The 26,494-nt window shown below is 39.1% G+C and overlaps 1 protein-coding gene across 4 annotated transcripts in view; it reads left to right on the top strand.

The window, feature by feature from the left end:
* diaph3 (diaphanous related formin 3) overlaps positions 1–26,494 on the top strand; it is a 317,511-nt gene that overhangs the window by 250,175 nt on the left and 40,842 nt on the right. For 3 of the 4 annotated variants that reach the window (XR_016148350.1, XM_039673952.2, XM_089124818.1), the window contains 2 exons: positions 9,343–9,438; positions 11,960–12,022. Coding sequence is in view for 3 of the 4 variants with exons in the window: in XM_039673952.2 (XP_039529886.2) it covers positions 9,343–9,438; positions 11,960–12,022 (159 nt within the window). In the remaining variant the exon portion in view is untranslated. The remainder of the gene's footprint in view (positions 1–9,342; positions 9,439–11,959; positions 12,023–26,494) is intronic. The other variant, XM_089124819.1, reaches the window with a different exon arrangement.

Genomic DNA, 26,494 nt, shown 5'->3' on the forward strand with positions numbered 1-26,494 from the left:
CTTACAAGGACTGACTTCTCCAATCTAGAACATGCAGGCTCTTATAGTGTAGGACCAATCTCTCTCTCTCTCTCTCTCTCTCTCTCTCTCTCTCTCTCTCTCTCTCTCTCTCTCTCTCTCTCTCTCTCTCTCTCTCTCTCTCACTATGGGATGAGTGGCTGAGCCACAGGTGGAGGAGTGTGGTGCTGATTCAGATAGAAAGAGAGAGAGATGCATGAAGTGGAGAGCGTGTAAACGAGTGAGTTAGTGTATGTGTGTTGAGCCGGCACTGGCGATCTCCCAACTGGTCTGAGTGTGTATAAATATGTCTCTTTCAGGAGGCCTCAGGTGTCTCTTCAGCTAACACTGCTTCCTGTCCAGTCAACCAGTGTGATCGCGCTCTCTCTCGTCCCTACACCGGCCACTCTTACCATGAAGCTCCCCAGCATGTGCTAATCAGTGTTATCTTAATAATTATCACTGGTTAGACCATAACTACAGAGAAGAACTCCAGACTTTTTCTCAAAGCAGGAAAGCTCTGCTTGCTGTGATCGTCCATGTTTTCGATCAGGCAGCCACTCAGATGGTTAACTGCTACCTGCCACATGTAATTGCATCAGTGGGCAATTTTCCTTCACTGTTTTGATATTGCAGTGTAGTTGTCGTAAACGTCATCACTTACTTCAAGTCTCCCAGTCTGGCTTTTCTTGTCAGTGCGGCGTGTGCAGAAAACACAAAACACACACACACACACACACGGTCCCCTCCTTTATGTTACTCCAATCTCATTCGCTCTTTAGTCCAGTTTGTGTGTAGCATGCGGTCATTGTTTAAAATGAGAGAGCCTGAGGGGTCAAGTTTACATTGGCTCTCTTAGCAGTATGAAAATCATATCTGCTAGTAAGTTGCAGAATAAATGAGTTTCTGGAATTTATCACTGAACACATTGTAATTACTAAAACTGTAACTGGTTGCATTTTTACATTACTGTTCAAAAGTTTGGGGGTGTTTTTTTATGCTCACCAAGGCTGTATTTATTTGATTAAATAAATAAATAAATAAAAATTGTTATAATGTGAACAATTTAATTTTAAAATAAGTGATTTTTATTTTAATATAATTTAACATTTCATTTATTCCAGTGATGTAAAGCTACATTTTCATTTACATTTTCAGTGTCATGATCCTTAAGAAATTATTTGAATATGCTGATTTGGTGCTTAATAAATGTTTCTTAGTATTATCAATGTGAAGAAAAACAGTTACATAAAAATAATAATAAGAAAGTTGCATATGTTTGTAAAAAATTTGTTTGTCCATTGTGCCAAAAATGCTTTAGTTGAAGAAACACTCAAATACTTAAATTAAAACAAGTCTGCATTCATGCAAGGCCATTGCATTCATTCACACAGCAGACATGTGTGTGATTGGTTACAACCCTTATCTGTTGAAAAAAAACAAAAAAAACATGTTAACATAAACAAGCAAGCATAATCCTAAAAGAAATGTTGTAAGGAACACTGTTCCCAATTAGTTAATTGCTACAATTACATATCAATTAATTGTGCAGCCCTAATTGTAAAAGAAAAATTTTAGCGCTCGTCTTGGCTCAGGTGCGGCAGATAGTGAGGCCACATCAAAGAGCTTTTCAGAGAATGTCGCCTTCAAAGAGAGACCATCCTCTGCTTCCTCTTCCCCCTGTCTGCTTTCTATCACAAATCTCTTTCACACCAATTAGTTTCTAATCATGTTCCTCTTTATCTCCCTTTTCTTTCCTGTACTCTGACTCAGAGCTCTGATGTCTTTCTGACACGTGTGCTGGAAGTGAGCATGTGCATGCTGCTCTTTAAAACACAAGGTTACACCAAGTGCAGTGTGCGCACAGCTTTGGAAAAGACCATGAACGGCTGGTTTTTATTCAAAAATAATAACAATTCTCCCTATCTTTCTCTTTTCCTCTTTGTGATGTTGTCTGTCTCTCGTCTGAAGTCAGCACAAATAGGCTCTGTTGTGTTTCCAGGTTACCGTTGCCACTTCTCCTGTTCGTCTCCACGGAGACTGTCAATTAAAGCGCTGTGGTAATCCAAACCGCCCCAGTGAGAGAGGCGACGCTCTGTACGTGTTAGGGTTAACGTGAGCGGGCTGCTCTTTGGTGGGTGGTAGGATGTGAGACAGAGAAGAAAAAAATATAATAAATTGGTTTGGCACTGTTAGTAGGAGAGGAAGCTGTGCACTAGTTTCCTCTGAAATGTTTTGGAGCCACACACACAGAGAGAAGAGCAATGATTCAAGACCAGAGAACTACATGAACATGTTTTCAGAGAGAGGGGAGGGTCTCTGTGCTTGTTGAAAGCAACAGACCAGACATTTAACAGAATTAGGCCACATATCCATAGCACGGAGCAAACACAGTCGACTGTGCTATTCCCAATTCCAGCAAGTGCTGTAAAAGCCCAGCATTCTGGCTACTCTGTCCCAGATATGAGCTTTCCTCAAGGAAGAAGCCACAGGGGGACTCCCAGCTCCCTGGAGCTCAGAAACCGGCTGATGAAACCGACTCTGAGCCCTACAGCCTATGAAAGGGAGTCTGTACTGTAGTATACTGAAACGGACAAATGCAGTAAAAGCTTAGTAAAACAATCGAAATGGAATAAAGCCTCGCAGAGAGTCCTTTAAATTTAATTTTGCAGCACAACAAGTAATTTGTCTATTCACACCGAAAGAAAAAAAGACCTCTTCACCCTCACTTTATAGATTTCTCTATGGCCAGAGTACAATACTAGAGCTGACGGAAACTCAGATTCACATGAAACAGCTGTTATTGCTTCATGATTTGTTACACCTTGTTTGTACTGAAATACACAATGTACATAAAGTGATCGCTATATATTTTATAAAAACTCACATCCTGGATCAGATTTAATTTATTATATGTGCTTAGTGCATCCCTTTGTGTTTTTATATGATATAAAAATAGATTATAATACTTTTTATGTCATTTTAAGAATATTTATAAGTATGTATTGTTCCTTCAAAAATAGGCTGCAGCACATTAGCTAGATGCTTTTATCCAAAGCCATCTCAAGGTATGTTTTTTTTTTATCAGTGTGTGTGTTCTCTGGAAATCATTCCCATTGACATTAACATCATGTACTACTAGGTTCACAAAGCAATGGAATATGTTTCTTTAAGCCCCTTCCACACAGCGCGTTGATCCTGGGAAAATGCCGGAACGCCTTCTGTGTGAACGCAAACACGCCCCGGGATTGATACCGGTATCGATGCCGGGTTGGAGACCTAGTAACATCGCCGGAATCAGTCCCGGAACTGGCGCTGTGTGAACAAAAGCCAGGACCAATGCCGAAAAGGCCAATTTATACTTCTGCGTCGAGGGTACGCCGTTGGCTACGCACGTAGGCGACGCCGTTGTGAGCATTTATACTTCTGCGTTCAGGTCTTGGTTGCTCTGCAGTACTGCTCTGAAACTCTAGTTGGCGGCGGAGGGTTTTAATGTTCCACTGTGTTTAGATTCCTGGCAGCTAGGTTACTACAAACAATAGTGATTGAAAGAGAGCGGATCATGTTGGAGTTGAAGCTTATTGAGGTAGAAAAAACAGTTAAATTTAGTTTCTATACATACTATACATACATTCTATACATTAGTTTCTTCAGTAAAACTGAAGGGCAGAAATGTGGGAAGACATCGGAGGAGATGGTACGTGTAGAAATGGGTGAGAAGGTGCGTGCGGAAATGCGTTGGAGGAAATACGATGCTACCAAGCCGACCAATCACCGATCTTGCGGTCCGCGTCGTCGCGACGTGTAGTTGCATTTTTGAGGAGGTGCGCGTCAGGCTACGGCGAAGGGTACGTGGTATGGGACACCGTTACTACTGCGCGCACCCTATGCAGAAGTATAAATTGGCCTTAAGGGGTGTGTCATAGTGATGACGCATGTGCCATCGTGCGACACTGTTGGTCTTAGAAGAAAGTTTGTGTTCGTCATCAACAAAGAAAGGACGAACATGTGTGAACAACGTGTGTACATGTTTGACGCGTATGTTAAACGTCTCATCCTGACGTCATGCATCTTTCCGGCAAGTCACTGTCAGTGTGAATGAACCGTAATCAAACAATCCCAGGACAAATGCCGGGTCACATTATCCGTGTATTTTCCGGAATCTCTGTGTGAAAGGGGCTTTTGATTGAACCTTCTAGGGCTCAGGTGGACTCCTGCTGAGTTTATGCATGAGATCCAACAATTTTCCCTTTATCTTTCACTGATGTTTCCTCCTTTCTTTGAAGAAAGTGAAAATATCTGACCTTTACGCTCCAGTAAAGGTTTAATAGTCAGAATATGCACCTGACAAATCAGATTAGCAGGTGGCATTTTGTCAAAGCCATAGCAGACAGACAGCTGAGCAAATGCGCTCTTTGTATCTGTTCATGAAAATATGATGTGAACGATGAGAACAAGAAAAGAGGGTTGATGAAAGATTATAGGGGAGGTAATTGCTGTCTTCATTATTTGTCATCTCTCTTTCACCCTCTTCAGACAAATACGAGAGAGAACGGACATGAACTGTGAGCGGCTGTAGATACGTCAGGAATAATTGTGCTGTTCCGCCATTATCGCTCAACCTGTGCAGACACCTGTCCAGCCCCTTTGCATGCTGTTGTTTGATCTCAGATCAGTGAAATCACTCGGTTCTGTGATCTGTAATGAATGTCTCATAAATCTCAGCTGGACTGAAGTATAGCTTCTCCTTTAAAATCTATGCTACGCCACTAATAGCATGTTTGCGTAAGTTGTGCTGTCATGGCGATTAAAAGCAAATACATCTAAGGCCTTGCAGCAGAAGGTTGTACAGAAGGGTAGTTTCATTAACCTGGTTAAAACCAGACCATTCTCAGTTGTAACTGAGTTATGGTCTGGCAAAGCTTCATAGACAAATCATTTCCAAAAGGGGCGTCACCAATGGACGTAGCTCAAATGCCTCTGTGCGCAATTGGATGGACCTAAATCCAATCGGAGCGATGAAGGAGATGATGTATGCAAGCGACTTGGATTTGAATAAAAAATCAGAGACTGATTAGCTACTTGCTCTACGTTTATTTCAAATTAACAGCTAGACGACTAGCTGTGAATCTGCTTTACATTAAATAAGTCACACACAGTAAACAAAACAGACCTCTCCTGAATCATCTCCAGCAGTAGCAGCCTCCGAAGCACCACCTACAATGTACTTTAATAACATGGTTTTGGCGGTTATGGAGTTCTAATTATTGTGTTCAACTGCAGCATCCATCTTTTTAAATGTACAAAATCTGCTTCACCGTCGCTGTGCTGTCGTCATTGGTGCCGCGATTTTGACGGATTAGAAATGGGCTTGAATGAGCTCTTTGACAGACTAATTTGCAGAACAAATCTAAATTTACCGAAAGTTGTCTGGGTTTTCCCAGGCTCTGGTTTCATAGGTTTTTAGGTTGAAGGAAAGCTGAAAGCAATTGGGATACTTGACAAAATGATAAAGTTTTATGTTTATCTTTACTGTCTCTCATGGCCCCCCTTTCAAGAAAATCTTTGAAATAAAAGATAAATTCCACATTGCAAAAGGGTAAATTGTTTTCAGACATTTGTAGAATTGTGTATTAAACCATGGACCATTTAATCAGGTATAATATACAGTATATATATATATATATATATATATATATATATATATATATATATATAGGTTTGTTTGTTTTTTTTTTAAGGAAAAATCATAAAATGCTTTGATTTATACAGTCCATTACTTGAAGATTTGTTTAATTGATTTATGGAACATTTAGATGTATGAGTTTTATTTGAAGAGCAATCACCCTCTCTCTCTCTGTCTTTCTCTTCAGTGTGAGTGCTTTTTATTCACTCTCTCTTGTATTTATAAAAAATAGGGAGAACTAAAAGAGAGGCAACAGCAATCAAGCCAAATGTCTTTTCCGTTCCTGGCTAAATCACACCATTTCCTTCCCTCTCACACCTCCTCTCTCTTCTTCACTCAGCTCTTTATTAAAGCCACCCTCCATCCCTCTCTCCTCCATCAGAGGCCCAGCAGGCTACCTCCTAGCACTTATCACTCTTTCGGGTTCGCGCTCTCTCTTTCTCCATTTCTCTTTAATCACACCCTCTCGCTGTCCGTCTATCCATTCATTCTTCCTGCAACCTGGCTTTTTGGGCCTATCTTTCAAAAGAAATAAGAAACGTGCCACCTGGAAAACTGTGCAGACTAATGTCAATCGTCACAGTCTCTCATTTCCCTTGGCTCCCTCTCTCTCTTCTCAGAAAGCAGTAAATATTCTAAGCATGACCCTTCCTTGTAAATTGTGTCGATTCAAGGCTGCATGTAAATAGTGAGGTCTGATTGAACAGTAGTTGTGCATGTCGGTGTAGCAAAGAGTCTCACATACACACCCACATGCACAAATGCAGTCGGACATTCATCTGCTTTTCTATGATTGCATCTCTTTCCTCAAGCCTCCACTCAGTTGCATGTTACTAGACATTTATCTTCTCTCTGCCTTAAGCGGTCCTATATTGCCCCCCCCCCCCCCAACTCTCTTATTCACTTATATTGTGTTCTGTAGTGTAGTTCCCTGCTAGTGGTGCACCTTTATGTCTTTTCACACCTGTCCATTAGCACCTGTCTATCTGTCTGAGAGTGCTGGTTTCTGAAGTGTTGCCGTGACAGCTGCTGCTGTTCTGGGTCCTGTGGGTGAAGAAGATGGTGTTGGAACACTGAGATAATTGATTGACATTCACGGCTCATTTTCTCGTGGTCAGGTTCAGTGCCAGGCACTCGCTCTTGGCCTGGTGGTAAAAAATAAAAAAATCAGAACTCATTCGCTCACTCACTCACTTAGACACTGACTACTGTCAGCGGATGTTTATTTGTGTGTGTGTGCAAAATTAATTTACATATACACAAAAATATTGCTGTTTATCGGGCAATCAGCTTCACCCACCCTCATATATGGTTTGTGAACCATGGACTAAAAAAAAAATCTTGCAAAATATTTTACAAAAATGATCCTAGGTGCAAGCCCAGATGAATATTTAAAAGCATAAAATGTCCTATAAGGTCTTGGAAATTGAGAATTGGTTGCACTATTTGAAGGGTTCAGGTTGTTCAGGTGTCATCTGACTAACTTTAAAGGGATACTCCACTTTTTTTTGTGGAAATAGGCTCATTTTACAACTCCCCCAGAGTTAAACAGTTGAGTTTGACCGTTTTCGAATCCATCCAGCCGATTTTCTGATATTTAAAAGAATATCAGTAATGAGACAGTTTCTGGTCTCATTGACTTCCATAGCATTTTTTCTTCCTACTATGGAAGTCAATGAGACCAGAAACTGCCTCATTACTGATATTCTTTTAAATATCAGAAAATTGGCTCGATGGATTCGAAAACGGTAAAACTCAAACATTTAACCCTGATGGAGTTGTAAAATAAGCCTATTTCCCAAAAAAGTGGAGTATCCCTTTAACAACCTGGAGCAAATCTGTCTGGAAGAACGGATGAAATGATGGTAGAAAAGTATGTATTCTAGGGAAAAGATTTAGCTGTCATTTCTGCTCATCAAATTATTATCATCATCATCATCATCATCATCACTGCATTATGTATTTTGTGTAAAAACATTTATTTTAAGCATATTTGCTAGCAAACAATTTTAAATATAAATTAAGTTCTTTGGGGGGAAAAATCATAATTTCTAAAGTACGATTTTTAATTCATTATGAAAATATAATGGATTAAATTTAGCAAGTATTTTCGTTGGAGAGTGTGGTGATAAGTGGTTGGTCGATCACACTTTATCACAGACTTACTCTCTTTCTGTCTAATTGAAGCTTGCTAGTAAAGGTCAACAGTTCTGTGCTTTCTCTTCACTGATAGTTTTCATTGTGGTCAACTGCCCCTTCTGAACTACTGACAGCACTCGGTACAAAATAACCTTCTCCTCTTTCACTCAATTCTCTCTCTCTCTCTCTCTCTCTCTCTCTCTCTCTCTCTCTCTCTCTCTCTCTCCATCACTCACTCACTTACTGTACGTTCACAATTGCTGCTGATTGAAAATGGCCTTATTATACCCCATACTGTATTTGGCTGACTCTGACTGGCTTTTTAGAGAGAGCAGTGCTGCAGTCCCAAATACGCTTCAGATAGACCCTTTTATAAAGCCCCTGTAATTGTGTGTTTGATTTTTCATGTTATATTTTAAGAAAATGCAGAAATTCAGATAGAATAGGTGAAGATTTTTTCTATTCAGTGAAATTCGGTGTATAAAGAGAGTGGCTGATGACTTCACTGAGGCTAATCCAAGACTCTTCATTCATGTGTTTTGTTGTCCGTAATATTATCAAATCATTTTATTGTAATCTACCCTTATTTGTTTTGTATTCATTATGATTATTTAATTTATACTATATATACATTTAGATATAGTGTAGTAAATGTATATAACCAGAAGGATAAAAGTACTATATTGTAGACTGGCATGTAACTACTGTAACCCTCATGAAATGATGTCATGACAGGTTATAGGTAAACGGTACTGGTTTAATTCTGAACAGCCCCGATGATGGGTGTCATAACTTATCGGTGGAGAAGTGGGCACTTCTGCAGCGTTAGCACACACGCTCATGTGCTTTTTGATTTGTTTTGTATTGTGTGCGTGTGCGCTTTCTGTGTCAGTGTAAAGATTAATATTTGGAGGTTACAGTGTCAAGGCCCGTAATGCTTACCCACGCTCACCCATCTAAGGGTTCAACACACAACATGCATTCTCTCATACAAGCCTTTCTATTCAAACCTGCTGAAAAGCACACTTTCCTGCCAACCTGATTTATTCTCTGTCAGTGGATGTGTGTGCGTGTGTAAAGTTTTTGTGTAAGCAGCAGTGCGATGTGTTTGTGACCGTGAGCAGTGTGGCGTTCCTCCCGCCTGCCGTGTGTCCCACAGGCCTCCTTGTGTCTGTGGAGTTGCTCTATGTGAAAGCCGGTGGCCTGAGGTTAACTGCTTGCACCACTCAGCTGTTTTTACGACCGGCCCTCCAAATGCTACAAAACACCAGCGGATTTGTGTAGAGGTGCAGAGGAGACGTATAGAGGAGTTTAAGGGCCTGTCTTGCCTCTCAAATTGTCCGAATCGACGCTCTGATATACTATCCACAAAAGGCCTCTTTAGGTTTTTTTTCCCCTCCCTCCCTCTCGCTCTCTCTCTCTAGCATTCCTGCAGAGACCCTTAAGGCCGGTTTAAGTGACGCTATGGAATGCCCCTCCGCATCCTAATGTTTTCTCTTCTTTCTTCCTCTCTCCTGTAGAGAACGATGAGACCGGTGTGATGGATTGTCTGCTGGAGGCGCTGCAGTCTGGAGCCGCTTTCAGAGACCGCAGGAAAAGAGCACCCAGACCCCGAGGTGAGTCTACTCACTCTCCACACACATCCTGCCATCATTGGTCTTTCTTTCTTTCCTTCCTTTCTTTCTTTCTTTCTTTCTTTCTTTCTTTCTTTCTTTCTTTCTTTCTTTCTTTCTTTCTTTCTTTCTTTCTTTCTTTCTTTTTTCTTTCTTTCTTTCTTTCTTTCTTTCTTTCATTCATTCATTCATTCATTCATTCATTCGTTCATTCGTTCATTCATTCGTTCATTCATTCGTTCATTCATGCCTGACTCTGATTGGTCAATTCCAACAGATAAACCATTAAAACACTTTTTTTGTTCTCATGTCTGTTTGTTTCTCATGTCAGCTGGTCATCTTCACAAAATAACCCCCTTCATGGTGACCAGAAACCCAAAGCAGAGTGGAGGGATAGCTGTGTATTTTTTCTTTATGTTGTTACTCTGTGTAGCAGCCTAAAGCATCTAGTGGTTAGAGTCTAGAGTCTATTTTCAGTGCAGTGAGGGGTGAGATAAGGTAGAGTGTATCTTCTGCACTCTTCATGTTATGTGTCCGACCTACCTAGCTGAGAGGCTCAGGTCAGGTTTGTTGATTTCAGACAGCTTCAGACATGCAGCTAATGGGTGGCATATATCAGTACAAGCCTGACAGTAAACTCTCAGAGTTTGCTGTTCAAAAGTTTGGCTTGGTGAGATATTTTGATGTGTGTTTGATAGACGCCCATTATGCTCACCAAGGCTGCATTTATTTTATTTAAAAATAAATTAATTTATTTATTAACTTCTCTGCCAAAGATGAATTTTCAGCAGCATTACTCCAGAAATCATACTAAATTATTATCAATGTTGAAAACAGTTGTTGCCTAATATATTTTTTTACGATTATTTGATGAATAGAAGGCTCAAAAGAACAGCATTTATTTGAAAATCAAATAATTTGTAACAAACTTTTGAACATTATTATATATATGCCAAATGTCTTCAGTTCTCAGACATGTTTCAAACTCTTTTCTATAGTTTCCCATTCTGTAAGTGCACAATTCAGAATTGATAGCTCTGTTCCAGTCTAAGTGTTAAAAGCTTTTTCTTTCTTTCTATAGAATCAGTACAGAATCAGCCCCCCATTTTCGGCACACTTCCTCTGGCATTACAGGACCCAGTGGAGTTTAATGCAGCTGACCACTTTCAATAGAAATCAGAGTATCAGGAGAGTCCAACAAACTGACCTGGCAAATCAAAAAAAAGTCCTGTTAAACGCTGAAATTTCAACATTAAAAAAAGAAAAAAAGAAAAGTATATCATAACTCTCCTTTTACTGGGAAGCAGGGCCTAAAACTAACTTTTTGCTACACCTGCCATTGACCTGTGACTTAAAGGGATACTCCACTTTTTTTTTTTTTTGGAAATAGGCTCATTTTCCCACTCCCCCAGAGTTAAACAGTTGAGTTTTACCGTTTCCGAATCCATTCAGCCGATTTTCTGATATTTAGAAGAATATCAGTAACCAGACAGTTTCTGTATTCATTGACTGTTATTGAAGTCAATGAGACCAGAAACTGTCCTTCTAAATATCGGAAAATCGCCTGAATGGATTTGAAAACGGTAAAACCCAACTGTTTAACTCTGGGGGAGTGGGAAAATGAGCCTATTTCCAAAAAAAAAAAAGTATCCTTTTAAGAAAATGTAGAGTTCTGAACATTTTTCACCGGCCATGAAACTATTTTTGCCTAAAAAGGCAGTTTTGACTCCAAAATTTTAGATGCCAGTAAAAAATGTACAATTCTCTGTTCCAATTTCGATATCACTGCTAAAACTACTAGCCTAACTTACGTAATTTTAAAACATTATCAAAGACAAGTAACAGTAGTTTTCATGTGGATACATTGAATAAATAATCAAATGTAAAACTGTGTTGTTTAATTAAAAAAAAAAAACTACTTTTGTCACTTTTAAAACAACACTGTTACTTTCGTGCCTCTAGCGGTTAAAACGAAACTTCTGAGTTCTGTTGCGTTCTCTATTTTCTGCAATTTTTTTTAAAAGCGATTCCCTGGAGGTTCGATCATGCGCCATGTCAACCTTATTTGCTCGTTGTGACAACCTATGCCATTACTATTTACCATAGTGAATCAGTGTAAGTCAAAACACATTTTGGAAGAAGGATTGATGGTCCTCATTATTAAAATTTGTTAATTTTGAATTTAAAAAGTTTCATTAAAAACACAAACAGCAGCAGAAAAAAATATATATTTACATGGACCCTACAGAGTATTTAAATTAGCAAGGCTGTAATGCCTACACAGTGCAAGCCTCAACTGTCCTGGGAATTGTTCACATTCATGTTCTCACAACATTGCCTTGTTAGAATTCATAAAAATGTTACCAGCCAACTGGCTATTGACACAGTTTACCTGCATTTGGCACTTGGCGAGTGTTAATTTTAGACCCTGATAGAAAGTATAATCTAATTTATGGAGTAAAAGGTGGGTTTATGTGTGAGAGTGACACTCACTCTGTCTTGTCCCATGTCCTAATTTCCACAGATGAACCAACACAATTGCTCAACCCGAGTCCACAAAGACCTGTTCTGAAAGACTGCAACCACGGTAAAATCAGAGTTAAAAAAAAAAAGAGATAGAGAATAGCATTTCTCTCTACTCTTTGCTTTCATTTCTTCTCTTCGCCATTAACTGCATTCATTTTGCACGCTTACTCTGATCTACCTGCCATGCATTTTGAATGTGTGTTCTGTTTGGGTTAATGTCTGTTTTGTTTTCTCTCAATCATGTCACTCTTTTTATTGATTTTTTTTTGCTTTCTTATAGAAATTAATGTTCAATAGTTGGCTCATAACAGTCTCTCGGGGTCTCTTTAATTGCCTTGCAAAAGGGAAACGATTTTTTTTTCTCCAGCTTCCTAAGCATAAACACGACAAGTGGCTTATGACCAAGAGGCAAGAGGCTTCAGACTGCTTCTAACTACACATTTTCCTTTTCTAGCCAAACAGTATTTGTGCTTGTGCTCGACTGGCTGATACTGTGCGTTTCCACTGACTTGAGAGCCGATTTAATGATTTAACTGACTATTACTTTATAAGCTGCCCACAAACAAATATACTAAATCATAGTATTTATTTACAAGTGTTACTCCTTGGTAGGGTTTCCGTTGTCTGGTAATTACCGGACATTGGCCTGGAAAAAATTAAATTCCCGACAAAAGTTAATCTCTCTGGTCAAATTGTCTGATTAAAATTGCATAATAATCCCGCCTCACTAACACAATCTGAATTTGAGAATAAGCCTAAAATGTATAAAGCAAAAATACACCGACCTTTGGCTATGTTATAAAGGAACAGGCTCTACCATTTGAAAGTTATTAATATCGCATGCTGCATTTCAAATAAAGCGCACGCCTAAAACGACTGTAATATAGACCTAAACAATGAACGAATGAGTGAGACGTTTCAAATATGGCCAGGCCCTGGCAGGCTATCCTTAAAAGCTTTTTTCAGAGGCCAGATACGACGGACGATGGAGAATCAGGAACATCTCATTATATAGATCAGTGGTTCTAATCCACTCGTAGGCTACAGTTTTTTTTTTTGTTTTTTTTTCTCTCTCATCGAAACTGAATAATCTATGTTCATCAGTGCTTACAGCCTATATCAAGCAGGGACACATTTGTGTGCATTTTATTTTGTGATTTTACCAGAATGAATAGAGTCTCTGCAACGGCGATAGATTAAAATAATGCAACTCGTGCATCGCGTCATCCATGCAACTGATGGCAGCGGACTTGAGCGCTCTGCTTGATTTTAAACAGATTTTAGCGGGAGATCTCTTATTTAATAGCAAACTAAATGATATACTAGTTAACTGGAAATGTTTTATTTATTTGTATTAGGTAAGCTATTTCATTAGGTATACTGTTTGATTGTAGAAAGTCTTTTTGAACACCCAAATTGTGTGCTGCACTTTGACGCCAAAACACTGAAATATAGTGATATGCATTGCCTTTCCTACCAACCTTATCAAAACTTCTCTTTCGGCAGCAATTAATTAAAAGCACACCTATTTTGTTTCTCCATTTTAATCTCTAGCATTTACTTCACAGCAGCTGCTTGCGCGTCATTTGTTGCTTGGTAACAGACCTGAGAGTTGATTATCAAACTCAATGGAGCAGTTTAAGATTTCATAACTACAGATACGTTGAGGATAGGATAATAATCTTAAATCAAGATAAGATTTGCTTCTGTACTACAAATTCACTTGACATATCTTCAGACTCAAGATAGAAAGCTTCTATAATATGTACCAATGGTGTCGCCTCAGTGATGTTTCTCATCAGCCGCTTCCAGTGTAGATAACTTCTCTAAATGTTGTAAGGTATTTTTACGGTCTTCTTTTGGTTTAGCCTGTCCACTAATGTAACCATTCCTGGGTCAGTGTTTTTGACTCAGAAACTGCTTTTTCTTAAGTGTAAATGTGCAGATTTGGGCCGTAGCACCACCACCTCTATCTTACTGGTAGAAAAGGGGTATTGTAACTGTAAATCTTTTTACAGTTTTCATATCGGAGTTGTCTCCTTTTTACAGCATGAATCAATCTTTTCTGTCTGCTTGCACGTTGAGTTCTGTTTTATTTCATCCAAACATGCTGCTTACAACTCGTGTGGTTTTGTGATTGGACTGTTGATGTAAGTGTCTGAAGTCAGCAGGGTTAAAATCACTGTCGTGTGCTTTAGCTGTCGTTACCGCCAGGTGTTGAGGTGTCATCCAGAAACGCACTGTGTGCAGAGAATGCTACATTTCCACTAAAACCGGACACCCTGAAAGCGTTTTGCTGAAAAGGCTTCCCCACTATTGTTTGTTGACTTAGCTGTTTTGTTTTTTTCTTGGAAAGTTATAAAATTGCAACATGTTGCGCTCTGTTGAACCTTCCCTTTTGACGTGACATGTATCAGTGTAACCATCAATCCGTTTTTTTGTGTTTTTTTTCTGTAGTAAATGGGATCAGCATTTGATGTGTAGTGGGAATCAGGAAAACCACCTGGAGCAAGATTCAATCAAACTTCCCTCTGAACGTTTTCACATGATTTTCTGTTCAGATTGTTCCCATTTTACCTTCATAAGATCTTCAGTTTTCCAGTGTTATGTACAGTAGTGGTTCTTCCAATATGCATCAGCAACATAACATAAGCAGACTTGTCTGTCTTGTCAAAGGTTGCTTCATAATCGTTATCAAGGCACTTAAAAAATTAAGCTGTAACCCTATTAACAGTTATTGGCTTTAATAGGAGTCCCTGCAAGCATACAGGAATACAATTACTCCTAGATCTCCTCGCACACCCACCCAGAGCACTGATAAAGTCTGCTCTCGCTCCCACTAGTGTTCTCTTATGACTTATCTCAAATTAGATTGTGTGTAGAAAAGAGAGAGCGAATAGACAGAGAGAAAGATGTGTGTGTATACGCGATCCATCACAAGAAAGACTGCCGCAGCTCACATTAACTCCCCTCATATGTCTCTCAGCAAAAAGTAATGAAGGACACAGGGCATTCTGGGATATCAAGTGTGGCGCCCTCCCCTCCCGTGGCCCTCTGAGGCATCAGAAGAGATGTGGGAATCTGGCTACGGGGCAGGACACTGGTGCCCTTGTCCCTGTGTTTTATTCCAGACTAGGCTGACTAATGGAGCCCCGGGCTTGTGTATGTTCATGCGGGCCTCTGTAGCTCTACAAGCCCCACTGATGGCCAGGCTAATTAGTTCTCATCTCACACCAGGCTTCAGTCCAATTCATCTTCATTTCGGCTGTGCCATCTGCTTTTTAAATAAAACTCTAAAGTGTCTCTTGTTGCACACACTTTGTCCTCTTGGTGCCTCCCAGACTAAACGTAGCGCTTTATTTGCACTGAGGTGGATGATGAACTCGTCTGTCTCTGGAGGGTTTTGCCAGGTATGAGATATTGTGTTTGTGTGGGAGGACCTCTCATCTGTCCATGTAGGCAACATGTAATGACATTTGCAAACTATTTTACTTTCGCTTTTGGAGGTTAAAGGTCAAGTTCACTCTCCGGAGCATCTCCACTCATCCCAGTGGCAACTCTTCTTTCTCAAATATATCTGCTATTATTGCTGTAACCTTTATTAAAGTAATATTTTACAAAGGATGCATGACGTTTAACAGTGGCCTAAAACAATGACTATAAAGCTGCATTTGGCTATTTGGTAATGCAATTTGCACATTATTTGAGTTTGTCTGACTCTAAAGAGTTTTATCAGATATGAGACGTTTTGTTTGTGTGGCAGCCTCGTTCGTTTACGTCTGTATATTATTTAGTTGGTTCCCTTCGTTTCATTTGAAGTGTGTATAAATCAAAATGATATGTTCTGTCTCTTTGCAATATGTGTTTGACTGTTAGCTGATTGACAGTGTAATGAGAAAGACCAGTGGCTGAGAGAGTGAACACATGCTGAAGTATGTCAGGCCTGTCCCTGTCCCCTCTACCACCGTGTAGTGCAAATACCCCTCAGTAATTGATCTCCAGGGCTTTAGTGTTTCACACTCCAGCGGAGCAGCAAAGCGAATTAAAATCAAACACATCTGCAACAGAAGACACCATAATTAACCACAAAAAAATGTACTGGTCAGTCTGGTGTTGTGTAGCCATTAGAGCAGTGGGAAAAACGTGGAAAGTGTGTGTGTCTGTGTATAAGCCAGTTGCAATTGACAGATGCAGGCTGGAGCAATAAGACTTGAGATTGCATTTTTCTTTTTTTCTTTTTTTGTTGAGATTCCCTTTACACAGGCGACAGCCGCTTTTAGAGTTCTAGTGTCTCAAATCGAGTAATCAATGGAGATTCAGGTCCCTTGACTTTTGCCTTTGGTCATCTATTACTTTCTTGAACTCAGTCAACAAAGGTATAAATGCTGAGGTAAGAACACACTTTCGCAGATTTTTACATTACCTCTTTTTGTGCACTATATACATCCAGAATATGTGCGGTGGACAAGATTGAGGAGTAAAATCTTTGACCATTCCCCCTCTCATTTTAGGAGTGTATTTCCCTCATTCTCTCTCTCTGTGCCCGAGGCAACACTTAAAGCCTTTAAGTGTGTCTGGAACCCCACATCCTTCTACCTGCTTTTTTTTTCTTCTCAGGGTGAAGATGAATATGTTTTATGACTTGAGTGACCAGGGTTAGGATAAGACTTGTGACAGAAAGAAGACGAGTGAATGGATTGAGGGAGCGGTCTGGCTCTTAAGGGGGCTTGGGCTTCAGAAATGATGGATTATTTGTATTTGACCACATGGAGTGCTTTAAATCCACATTGAAAATGATTCAAGAAACGCGGTTGTAGCTTTCACAGGTTTGCCTCTTTGCTCAGTGCAGGTACAGGTACAACTTTAATGTACTGGTTAGAAGGGGAGAGTGGGGTATCTGCCATCTAACAATGGTAAAATAATCTCTAAAAATGTCAAATTTAACCATGTTAAGGGGTAAGTTGAATATCTTCCACTCCCCACTACCATTTTGTTTGTATGCATAAAACCTGCATACTGATTTATTATTATTTTTTAATGATAATTTAGATCATATTTTAATATATGTCCATGACAAAATTACTAGATGGAGGTATCAGTTGTCTTCTTACCCCACTCTGGCTTATGTCAGAACAATTGTCACCCTTCTGCCTTAGATGCCAGTGGCGTAGCCACGAGGGGGCCTGGGTGGGCCTAGGCCCTCTCATTTACATGTCCGGTCCCCTCAGATTTCTGATTGCTTAAAAAAAAAAAAAAAAAAAAGTTGTTTTATTAGGATTGATAGATTGACCAATCAAAATGCTGCGCGGTAAAATGCGGCTTATTTTCAAACTTGATTTGTTTATATAACGTGTTGCGCGTAACGTACGCTGTCATCTTCATCTTTGCGTGAGAGTTAATATGCCGTGACAATGGCAGGCGCTCAAACTCAAAGTACAATATTACACTTTTTTTAAAAAGCACGGAACGATCAACTTGATATATATATAAATAATGTTGCCCCCTCATTTAAAGACGGGACCCCCCAAAAATAAAATTCTGGCTACGCCCCTGTTAGATGCAGATAGAAAACCCTGCTTTTCAGTAAGCTTTTAGGTCTGAGCTCTAGTACCTACTGATTAATATTCCACCCAACAATGATCATGTAACATATTTCTGAATTAGAGCCTGAAATTGATTTTATAGCTGGCTGGGAAAGGTCACTCCACACTTGGTAAATGAAACCAATGGAAAGTTTGCAGTCAGTGGAGTATGCACCACTGCTAAAGGTTTTATGAGCATGTTTGATAGACAAGATTGATTTTATGCATAATCCTGGACCTGATCTGTTAATTAAGAAACATTGATGGAAAACTGTTGAATTATTGAAAAATAATGCACATATGTGGTGCCAATGTAGATAACACACAACACAGAGACAGTTTATGTTTTTGCAAACACTATCATACTCTGCCAATTACTATATTGAAAGTGACTATTTCTTGCATATAAATGTCTTGGTTTGGATACAGGTTTGGAAAAACTTGAGGTTGAGTAAGTGATGACAGCATTTTCATTTCTGGGTGAACTATCCCTTAAAGGCGCTTAGAATTTTTGCACATTTGCAACTTTAAAAAATAAATAAATAAATAACATGGTGTAGTGATACTGTGAACTGTGGATAATTGCATGCTAATTTTAATTAAGAATTCGCCAATGCCACAGATTAAATGAAATGTAGTCTAATGATTTGGACAATCAAACACTTATAAAAGTCTTCAGTAAAAACATTATAAATGGCAATACACCCCTTATAATGCAATTCCATCTTCCTCATGAACCTTTCAGTATATGCACACAAAATATAAATGTCTCGAATGATTTTATTTTAGGTAATATGTCTATTATGAAATCCTATTTATAGCATCAAATGGTTTATGCTCTCAGTCAGGCTGTACTGGAGAGTAGCAACGCTGCTGATGTGGAGAAAATTTGCTTCAGGCTAGAGGTTTAGTGATGTATTCTCTCTCTCTCTCTCTCTCACTCTCATTTCTGCCTCATCCCATCTCTCAGGCCTAAGAGCCTACAGGGTAGGGGAGAAATAAAGTGTACGGATGAAAATGGCGATAATATACAAACTTATTCCAGTCTGTTCTGGATTTGAGGCATTCATCACCGCCCAATACAATACGCTCTTACTTGTTCAGAGAGCCTTCAAGCTGTTGCAGCACTTCCAAAATAGATTATGCGATATATATATATACCCAAGGCAGTTTGTAAACAGTACATACATTAGGGAATTTATGCCCTATGAGCTCTTTTAATCATCTGCTCGCTACCAGGACTGCACCCATTTAATATCAAGCATTCCAGAAAGTCCCATTACTTTGCTATCGAACACAAGTATTGTTGCAAAAGTGCATAGCTCTTTTTTCACACCTCCTGATTTCTTAAATGGATTTATCAAGATGAATCAGGTCCGCGCAGGGCGTACAAATGCAGGATTTTATTTAAAACTCCCATCTAAGCAATGAAGTGCACCATAGCGCACTCATTTTTCCTTCTCTCTCCTCCTGATGTGACAGAACCAGAAGGAAAAGAAAAAGCATTATTTAATCAACACGTCTGAGAGCATCACGTTCTTCTCTTTCTCCTCTCTAATTGATGTCTCGTGTCATTGTTCTTAAAGTTGGACTGTCAGAACTCTTGATTTATCCGTGTTTTAGAGCCATACATCATCTGCACCTCACATACGGGGCCTCTGCGTTTCATTAGAGTGAAAGATTAATTCAAGAGTCTGTTCAGGAACGTTGACTGAACACACACACGCACACACTTCTCTTCCGCTACTTTTCGCATGGTAAAATATACAGTGTTTTGGCATCTCGCAAATAGCAAAAATGTAATATGGAGCTAGATCAAATCTCATCCCATTAAACTCCTCAGGGCCGGACAAACACAGCGTGTCCTCTGTCAGCTCTCTCTCTTTCAACCCTCATCCATCTCTCCAAGGCTGTTGTGCTGCTTTCTGAACACTAGCTGCATCTCTCAGCACTTCCTGTAAATCAAAGCCGTTCTCTCCTCACCAGACTCGTACAGCGCGTCTCTGTAAAGTGAGTTTGTACATACCTTGCCGGCTGATGATTTGTGTGTTTGTGAAAGAGAGTCTGCGAGCAAAGAAGTTTCTCAAACAAAAGAGGAGGCTATGAAAACTAGCATTGTGGAGGAGGGGATTGAAAAACAAATGGTGTCTAAATTAAATTACGCCAAATATAGTTGTAATGCTATGCACTTGTTTACATATCTATTCCAAGTAGCACAGTAATTGCACTTATGTTGCTGTGTTCATGTGATATTGAGTATTTGACTAATTCATGTCTGTAGTATCAGATAATAATGCCTGATTTCGAGCAAGTGTAAACACAGCTCAATTACATCTAGATTAGTAACAGTCTATTTCTAAAAAAAAAAAAAAAAAAAAGGCAAGCTTGTTTTCATACTCATCTCATTGCCTGTGATGCACATTATAGTATCACGCTTTATCAGTAGTAAAAATACATTTTACTACTAAAGGAGAAAACTGTCAATCTGCAGAAAATCTGTGCTGCCTGTTAAATTAAAGCAATTAACCTGTTAACTGTCACCCCCCCTTTTTTGAATAGACATGAAAATGCACATTTCGAACTTAAATGGTTGTAATTCAAGAATGCTTTGGAATATAGACATATGATTGGTCTTGTTTTAAAGAAGACATTTGGCAGATTTTTGTAGAAGTGAAATAAATTAAGAAAGTGAAACAGAAAAAAAGTTAGAAGTTTGAGTTTATGGAAATGTACAATGTAAAAATATTAATTATTCATATTTTACATAAAATATATATTTTCAAAACCTGGGCTACTCTAAAATGGCAGAAAGATCAAAGCCAAAAATCTGAACAAGTTGTGTTTCAAATTTTAGGTTGATATCTCAAAAAATGAGCTTTCAGTAAGATTTTGTTTGAGCGCAGTACCAAACTTTTTCACTAGGGCACAATCAGACTCCATTACTGCCCATATAAGGGCGCCTGCATTTCCATTCGTGTTTTGAGTGATATGAACCATTATTTTCACATTTTTCATATAATTTCTGAAGTAGAGATCCTATTCAGAAGTAGCATGGGAAGTTTGGCAGATTTTGATATGAATTGAACCTCTAAGAAACGCATACAAAGAACACGCATGTAAGTCATAGCTAGCTGCCACGTCACAAATGGTGAATTTATTATTTTTTTCTTGATATTTCAAACTTTTCAGACCTTTTTTTTTCCAAAATAATTGAATGGATTCTATCTTTTGAACTTTTGGCATGAAAACAAACTGAGGTATCTACCATTTTTTCATGATTTTTCATGTTTACTGCTATTTTAAAATAAAGGTCTGAACACGCCTTATGAGTATGAAAATATTCTTGTTTTATATTGATAAATTATGGCTCCTCTGTAATATATTTTGAAAATCAGTCACCAAATATGGAAACTAGAGATTGTAAGCTTTCAAATGATATGTAGTTTGTCAATATTATTTAAGGTATTTACTAAGATATTATTGTTTTAAAAATATAGTGGCAAACGTCCCACCTGTGGGACGGTGACAGTTAAGTGGTTTTAAGCTGCAAGCATGCGGCTACTCTTTGTAGATAGGTGAATCTAAATAGATGGAAATGGAAACCCTTGCTCAATTAGAGCACATGTGCCATATCTAGTCATGCTTTTACATGTTCTCATTGAAATGTCACTGGATTACAGAGATCATTTCTGTGGGGAGTATTTAGATGTCAATCAATAGATTTCACTCTTTGTAGACAGACATGTTAGCTCGTCCCATTTTAACTGGTTCAACTGATTTAGATTCAACTTTGAATGGAAAAGAGCAAAGACTTTTGTGCCCTAAAAGAAAGCGATGAAAGTGTGGAGGCTAAGGATCTGAAGCACCTCTAAAAGCACCATCAAAGTATATTTTAATATGTTTTAGAATATAATTTATTCCTGTCGTAGCAAAGCTGAATTTTCAGCATTATTACTCCAGTCTTGATTGTCACATGATCCTCCAGAAATCATTCTAATATGGTGATTTTATTCTCAAGAAATATTTCATATAACTAATATTTAAAAATGCTATGCTATTAATTTTTTTGTGGAAACCACGATGCGATTTTTGGATCACGCAGATCTAAAGTATCATTACATTATCCTGAGAAACAGAAAAAAGGATCTCAATACATCTGTATATGATTGTATCTGCTAAATTATCTTTTCATTGAATGGAAAGTGCAGCTTGGACTTTATGCAAACGCTCTCCTTTTGATTTATGCTTTTTGAATGGCATGATGGTGAGTAAATTATTATCCTTTTTGGGTGAACTAAACATTTGAACCCCTGTTTGACCATTATGACATCTTTCCTCACTCTCACAACATACATCAGAAAGTAATAAAAGCAGGTGGTGCCGGGGTGCAGAGAGAGAAAGAGAGGGAGGGAAAGAGCCTTAATCAGCCCACTGACAGAGGGCAGACTGAGCTGTGGGTGGCTGACTAATCTCTGATTACTCTTCTTTCCTCCATACAAGCCTCACAATGACTCAGCGTGTTACGCTGTAATGCAGGATGCACTGATAGACCCTCCGCTGGAGCCTAATGCTCCAACCAGGGGAGATAGAGAGGGGAGTACAGACACAGATAAGAAAGAGATGGACACGATGAATGGCCCTTGAGAAAGGGGCAGTGACTGGATTATTTGGTTGGGGGTGATGCTCAGATTGGTCAGTGGAGAAAAATTACTTGATTGGGAAGGGAGTCAAGACATTAAAGACTCAGGGAAGTATGCATGTCGTACGACCTAGTAGAAAAACAAGAATGAAGTAGCCATAACATTGTTAACTGACATTAAATCTAATTAAAAACATTTTCAATAATTGAATAAAGCTAAAATAATGTAAAATACAGATATTAGTTAGAGATTATAGTTATCCAGTTATCCTTACCTATAGTCTCAGCCTCAGACCGCACGCCCGCTTGAACGTCTGGAAACAAAACTACTGTGATTCCAAAATTGCTTATGGAAGAAGAAAGCCGTTGTGTTTACTATTGTGACAATGAGCACTTATCAGGATCAACTAAACGCTGGATTTTCAACATTCACATCACCATTGATGCGCCATAGTTGCAGTAAACTTGCACAATGTTCTTGAATGAACGCCACTCTACGGCAGTTGGGGCATCGACTTTAGCCTAAAAAAATTGTTGGTTCAACTTAAAAAATGTAACTTTTTGTAACTTAAAATTTTGAGTTAATAGGTTCAATCAACAAAAACTCTAAATATTATGTTATATGAACATCATTATCGATCTAATTTGATTTGACAAAAGAAAAACAATTTATATATATATATATATATATATATATATATATATTGTAACAAAGTTCAGGGAAGAAGGAGGCAGGAACCGGATAATAATAATAAAATAAAACTTTATTTAAATAAAATAAACAAACAAATTACCTGCCAGCAGCCCCTCGCGGACGACTGCTGGCTACCCAAAATAAAACATAAATACCGGCCAGCAGCCCCTCACGGACGACTGCTGGCTTACCAAATAAAATATAAAATACAAATAAAAGCAGGCCTGTTCCTCTCTCGATCATCCACTCCGTCGCTCCCCCTTTATGGCTCCGCTCCTTCGTGAGAGATGCGAGACCGGTGTGCCTCGCAGGTGCTGCTCATTAGCAATCGCACCACCGGCCTTGCGACTTTCTCTCACGTCCCTCGGCCGTCCTGCTCACCACATATATATATATATATATATATATATATATATACACATACACATACAGTGCATAAATAATGAATGGAATGGAGAGACAGGGTTGGAGAGGTGCATTGTATGTACCAGAAAATGCAGATGTGAGAAATACATTGGACGTGCATGGTGGGTACAACAACCTTTTCAGAGCTCTCTCTCTCTCTTTCACATATTTACTTTGAATGGATTGGTCAGGAAGTCTGAGTTTGGTGTGCAATCAAACAGACAAAAAGGAGCAAAGAAATAAAGGTCCAGGGAGAGAGTGGCATTTTTTTTTCCAGTTAATTGAATTTTACAGTCCCCTTATCTCAGAGCAGCATGCAGACCAACCCCTCCCATAACCGCTCAACACAAGATATCTCTCTCCCTGCAATGGCGTGAGGGAGGGATGACTGGCACGTGTGCATCCGTATTAAACAGACTTTCTCATGCTCAGACTCCTCAGACTTCCTCATGATTCTCCAAATCCCTGGCATTGCACACGTTGAACATTCAAAGGAGAGGTGATTTTAAAACACTTAGGAATTATGTGCAAAATTATGGAAAGAAGAAGACACTAAAAGAACTTAAAATGGTTTGGAAGCTCATTGTGGAGGGAAAAGCATTTAGATTTGTTTAGGCAAATCAAACTCTGATTTGATTTGCTGAAGCGGCTGAGAAGGTACTAATCAAGGCCCTTGTTTAATTATCCCCTCTTTCTCTCTCTCTCGCTCTCACTCACTCTTTTTCTCGTTCTTCCTCAGTAACAGAAGAGATTGATCTGAGGTAGGCTATGCAGAGCGGCCGCTCTGTTTGGCGCACATCCTGCCGTAATGCCACAGAGGTTGCCATGGCAACAGAGTGGCTGGCTGAGTGGATTGGTTGCTTGAGGAGACACATGTTGAATGCTGAACGAGGCTGTTTGTGCCATAGATTTGTGCCAGAGAGTGAGAAGAGAGGGTGTGGATCTTTGTGGACGTGGATGGTTGTTGCGGCATGACCAGCTGTTGAGTTTAAGCTCCGATAAAGCTGTTAGGTGGTAAGCGTAGTAAAAATCCTCGAGACAGTTTTATGACATAATGAAAGCTTCCTTCAGCCTGACTGGCATATCATCCTCAAGCTCTTCTTCAAATCCAGACCATGCCATTCCGGATCGGAGGCTTTCAGAGGATCCGTGTCTTGGTGGCTCGCACGTAGACTACTTCCTCTTTATTGATCTGGCAGTCGGGCGCAATCTAGCGACGTTCCGCTTCAGTGAAATTATTCTCAGGGTGTCTTGTGGGTGGTTTACCCCTCGATGGATGCTTGGCCGTGGGGCAGATACCCTCCCTTCCCATGGACCCCTAATCCCATCTTTAACCCTTCGACGTGGCCTCGGGGCTTAGTCCTAGCCGTGCTCCCCCAGGTTGGTTGGGATCATTAGTGCAACTTGTGCTGTGATCACCTTCCTCTAAGGTATAAATTATCCAGCCCCTTCCTCTCTGATCGGCTGCAGAATGATCCCCGCCGGGACTACTCAGCTGCTAGACTTTATTAACATCTTTTTATCCCACATCATGCATGAAACCTTTAAGGCAACTCTGTAGCGTTTCCACAATGCTTAAAGGTACAATATGTAAGAAATTTGTATCAAAATATCCAAAATAAAAACACTTGCACAGTATTTCTTTTAAATATGTGAAGAGTTCAGATGCAAAAGCCTCTAAATGCCATTTGAAATTTTCTTCTTTAAAGATGATTTTTATCAAACTAGTATATTTAAGTTCAGTAATTTCACTTAAATGACAATTAATAGGTAATTATCATTGCCATTTAAGTGAAATCACTGAAATTAAATATACAAGCTTGATAAAAATGATTATTCTAGAAGAAAATTTCAAATGGCACTTAGAGGCTTTTGCATCTGAACTCTTCATGTGCTTATATAATTTCAGAGAAATTCACAATTTTAAATAGTACCCGTTCCTGTTCACTTTTCACCCGTCAGTGACGCAATATCAGTGTTATCCCTGGTTTCCGCTTGTACTGCCACCTGCTGGACACCTGCGAGAGGTCTGGCGTCACGCACACACTGTTGTTGTTTCGTTTAAAACATTATGGACCAGGGCAAGCAGACTTTGGGACATAAGGGACATAACTCAATAAAACGAGGATCAATATCGGCATGGCGTTTGCGAGATACTGAGAGCTCCACGTCTGCAACAAACTTCTACTTGACAGGAACGTTGCTATTGCATGTACTTAATTAGAAAGGTGAACAAATGCACATAAACAAATCAATGTTATATAGCTTTTATTTATTTATTTTGATCTCCATTAGTTGCACACAAACAGCTTCTCTTCCTGGAGTCAATATAATCCAACATGCAGCTTACAAGACTTTTACACCAATATTCAATGCATGACGACAATTTCCATTCAGCTTATTCACTGCGTCATCAATCTAGAGTTTAGCGACCCATAGCGGTGACAAAATGACATTGTAGCTTTAACCTGTAGAGTCCCTGGTTTTCGCAGACCATTCTCAATGTTTCTATTTATTTGCTGTTGTGTGCTCATTGCATGACGGATCGGTGACGAGCACACTTTACACAATATTTCAATAGTAAGAATCACCAACATCTCGGTATGGTCTTCAAACTACATTTCAAAAGCAAAAACATAAAATCATGCGTGAGACATAAGTTATCTTGCAAGACTGGATTTATCCCTTTTAAGTCTGCAAGAAGTTGTCTGTGTGCTGATTTGGAGTCATACTTGCTGATGTTTTGTTGCAGGTCAATGACTCCTCCCACAGAACGTTCCCTTATCCTGTATCTTACTCTCTCATTGGCTGTAGGTTGTCGCCAATGTAATTTTCAGTCAAAACACATTTCACTTCCCCATTCCTCAAATTTTTAAATAAAAGAAAGAGCAATTGTTTTGAAAGTTGAGAAACATTCAATATTGAGTACAGAATAAAATATTGGTTAAGACAGTAACACAGAGCTGCATATTCACCCACACACGTTCACAAAGTGACAAGCGTCTCAGCCCCACACAGGTGAAGCATTAGGTTATAATTACAGAGCTTGACGTTTGACTGTGTTAGTCTTTATATTAACAAATCCTTTTAATTTATTGCATTTGATTGGCCTCTCTCTCTCTTATTCTTTGTCTATTTAACTCAGGCAGCAAAAACAGAGAGTTTTGTACAGAAAAACTCTCAATTGATTCCTGTTGTTAGCTTATTTTTGTT

This window comes from Pimephales promelas, chromosome 21 (genome assembly GCF_988280905.1).
Source record: "Pimephales promelas chromosome 21, fPimPro1.hap1.1, whole genome shotgun sequence".
In the NCBI taxonomy this organism is placed as follows: Eukaryota; Metazoa; Chordata; class Actinopteri; order Cypriniformes; family Leuciscidae; genus Pimephales; species Pimephales promelas.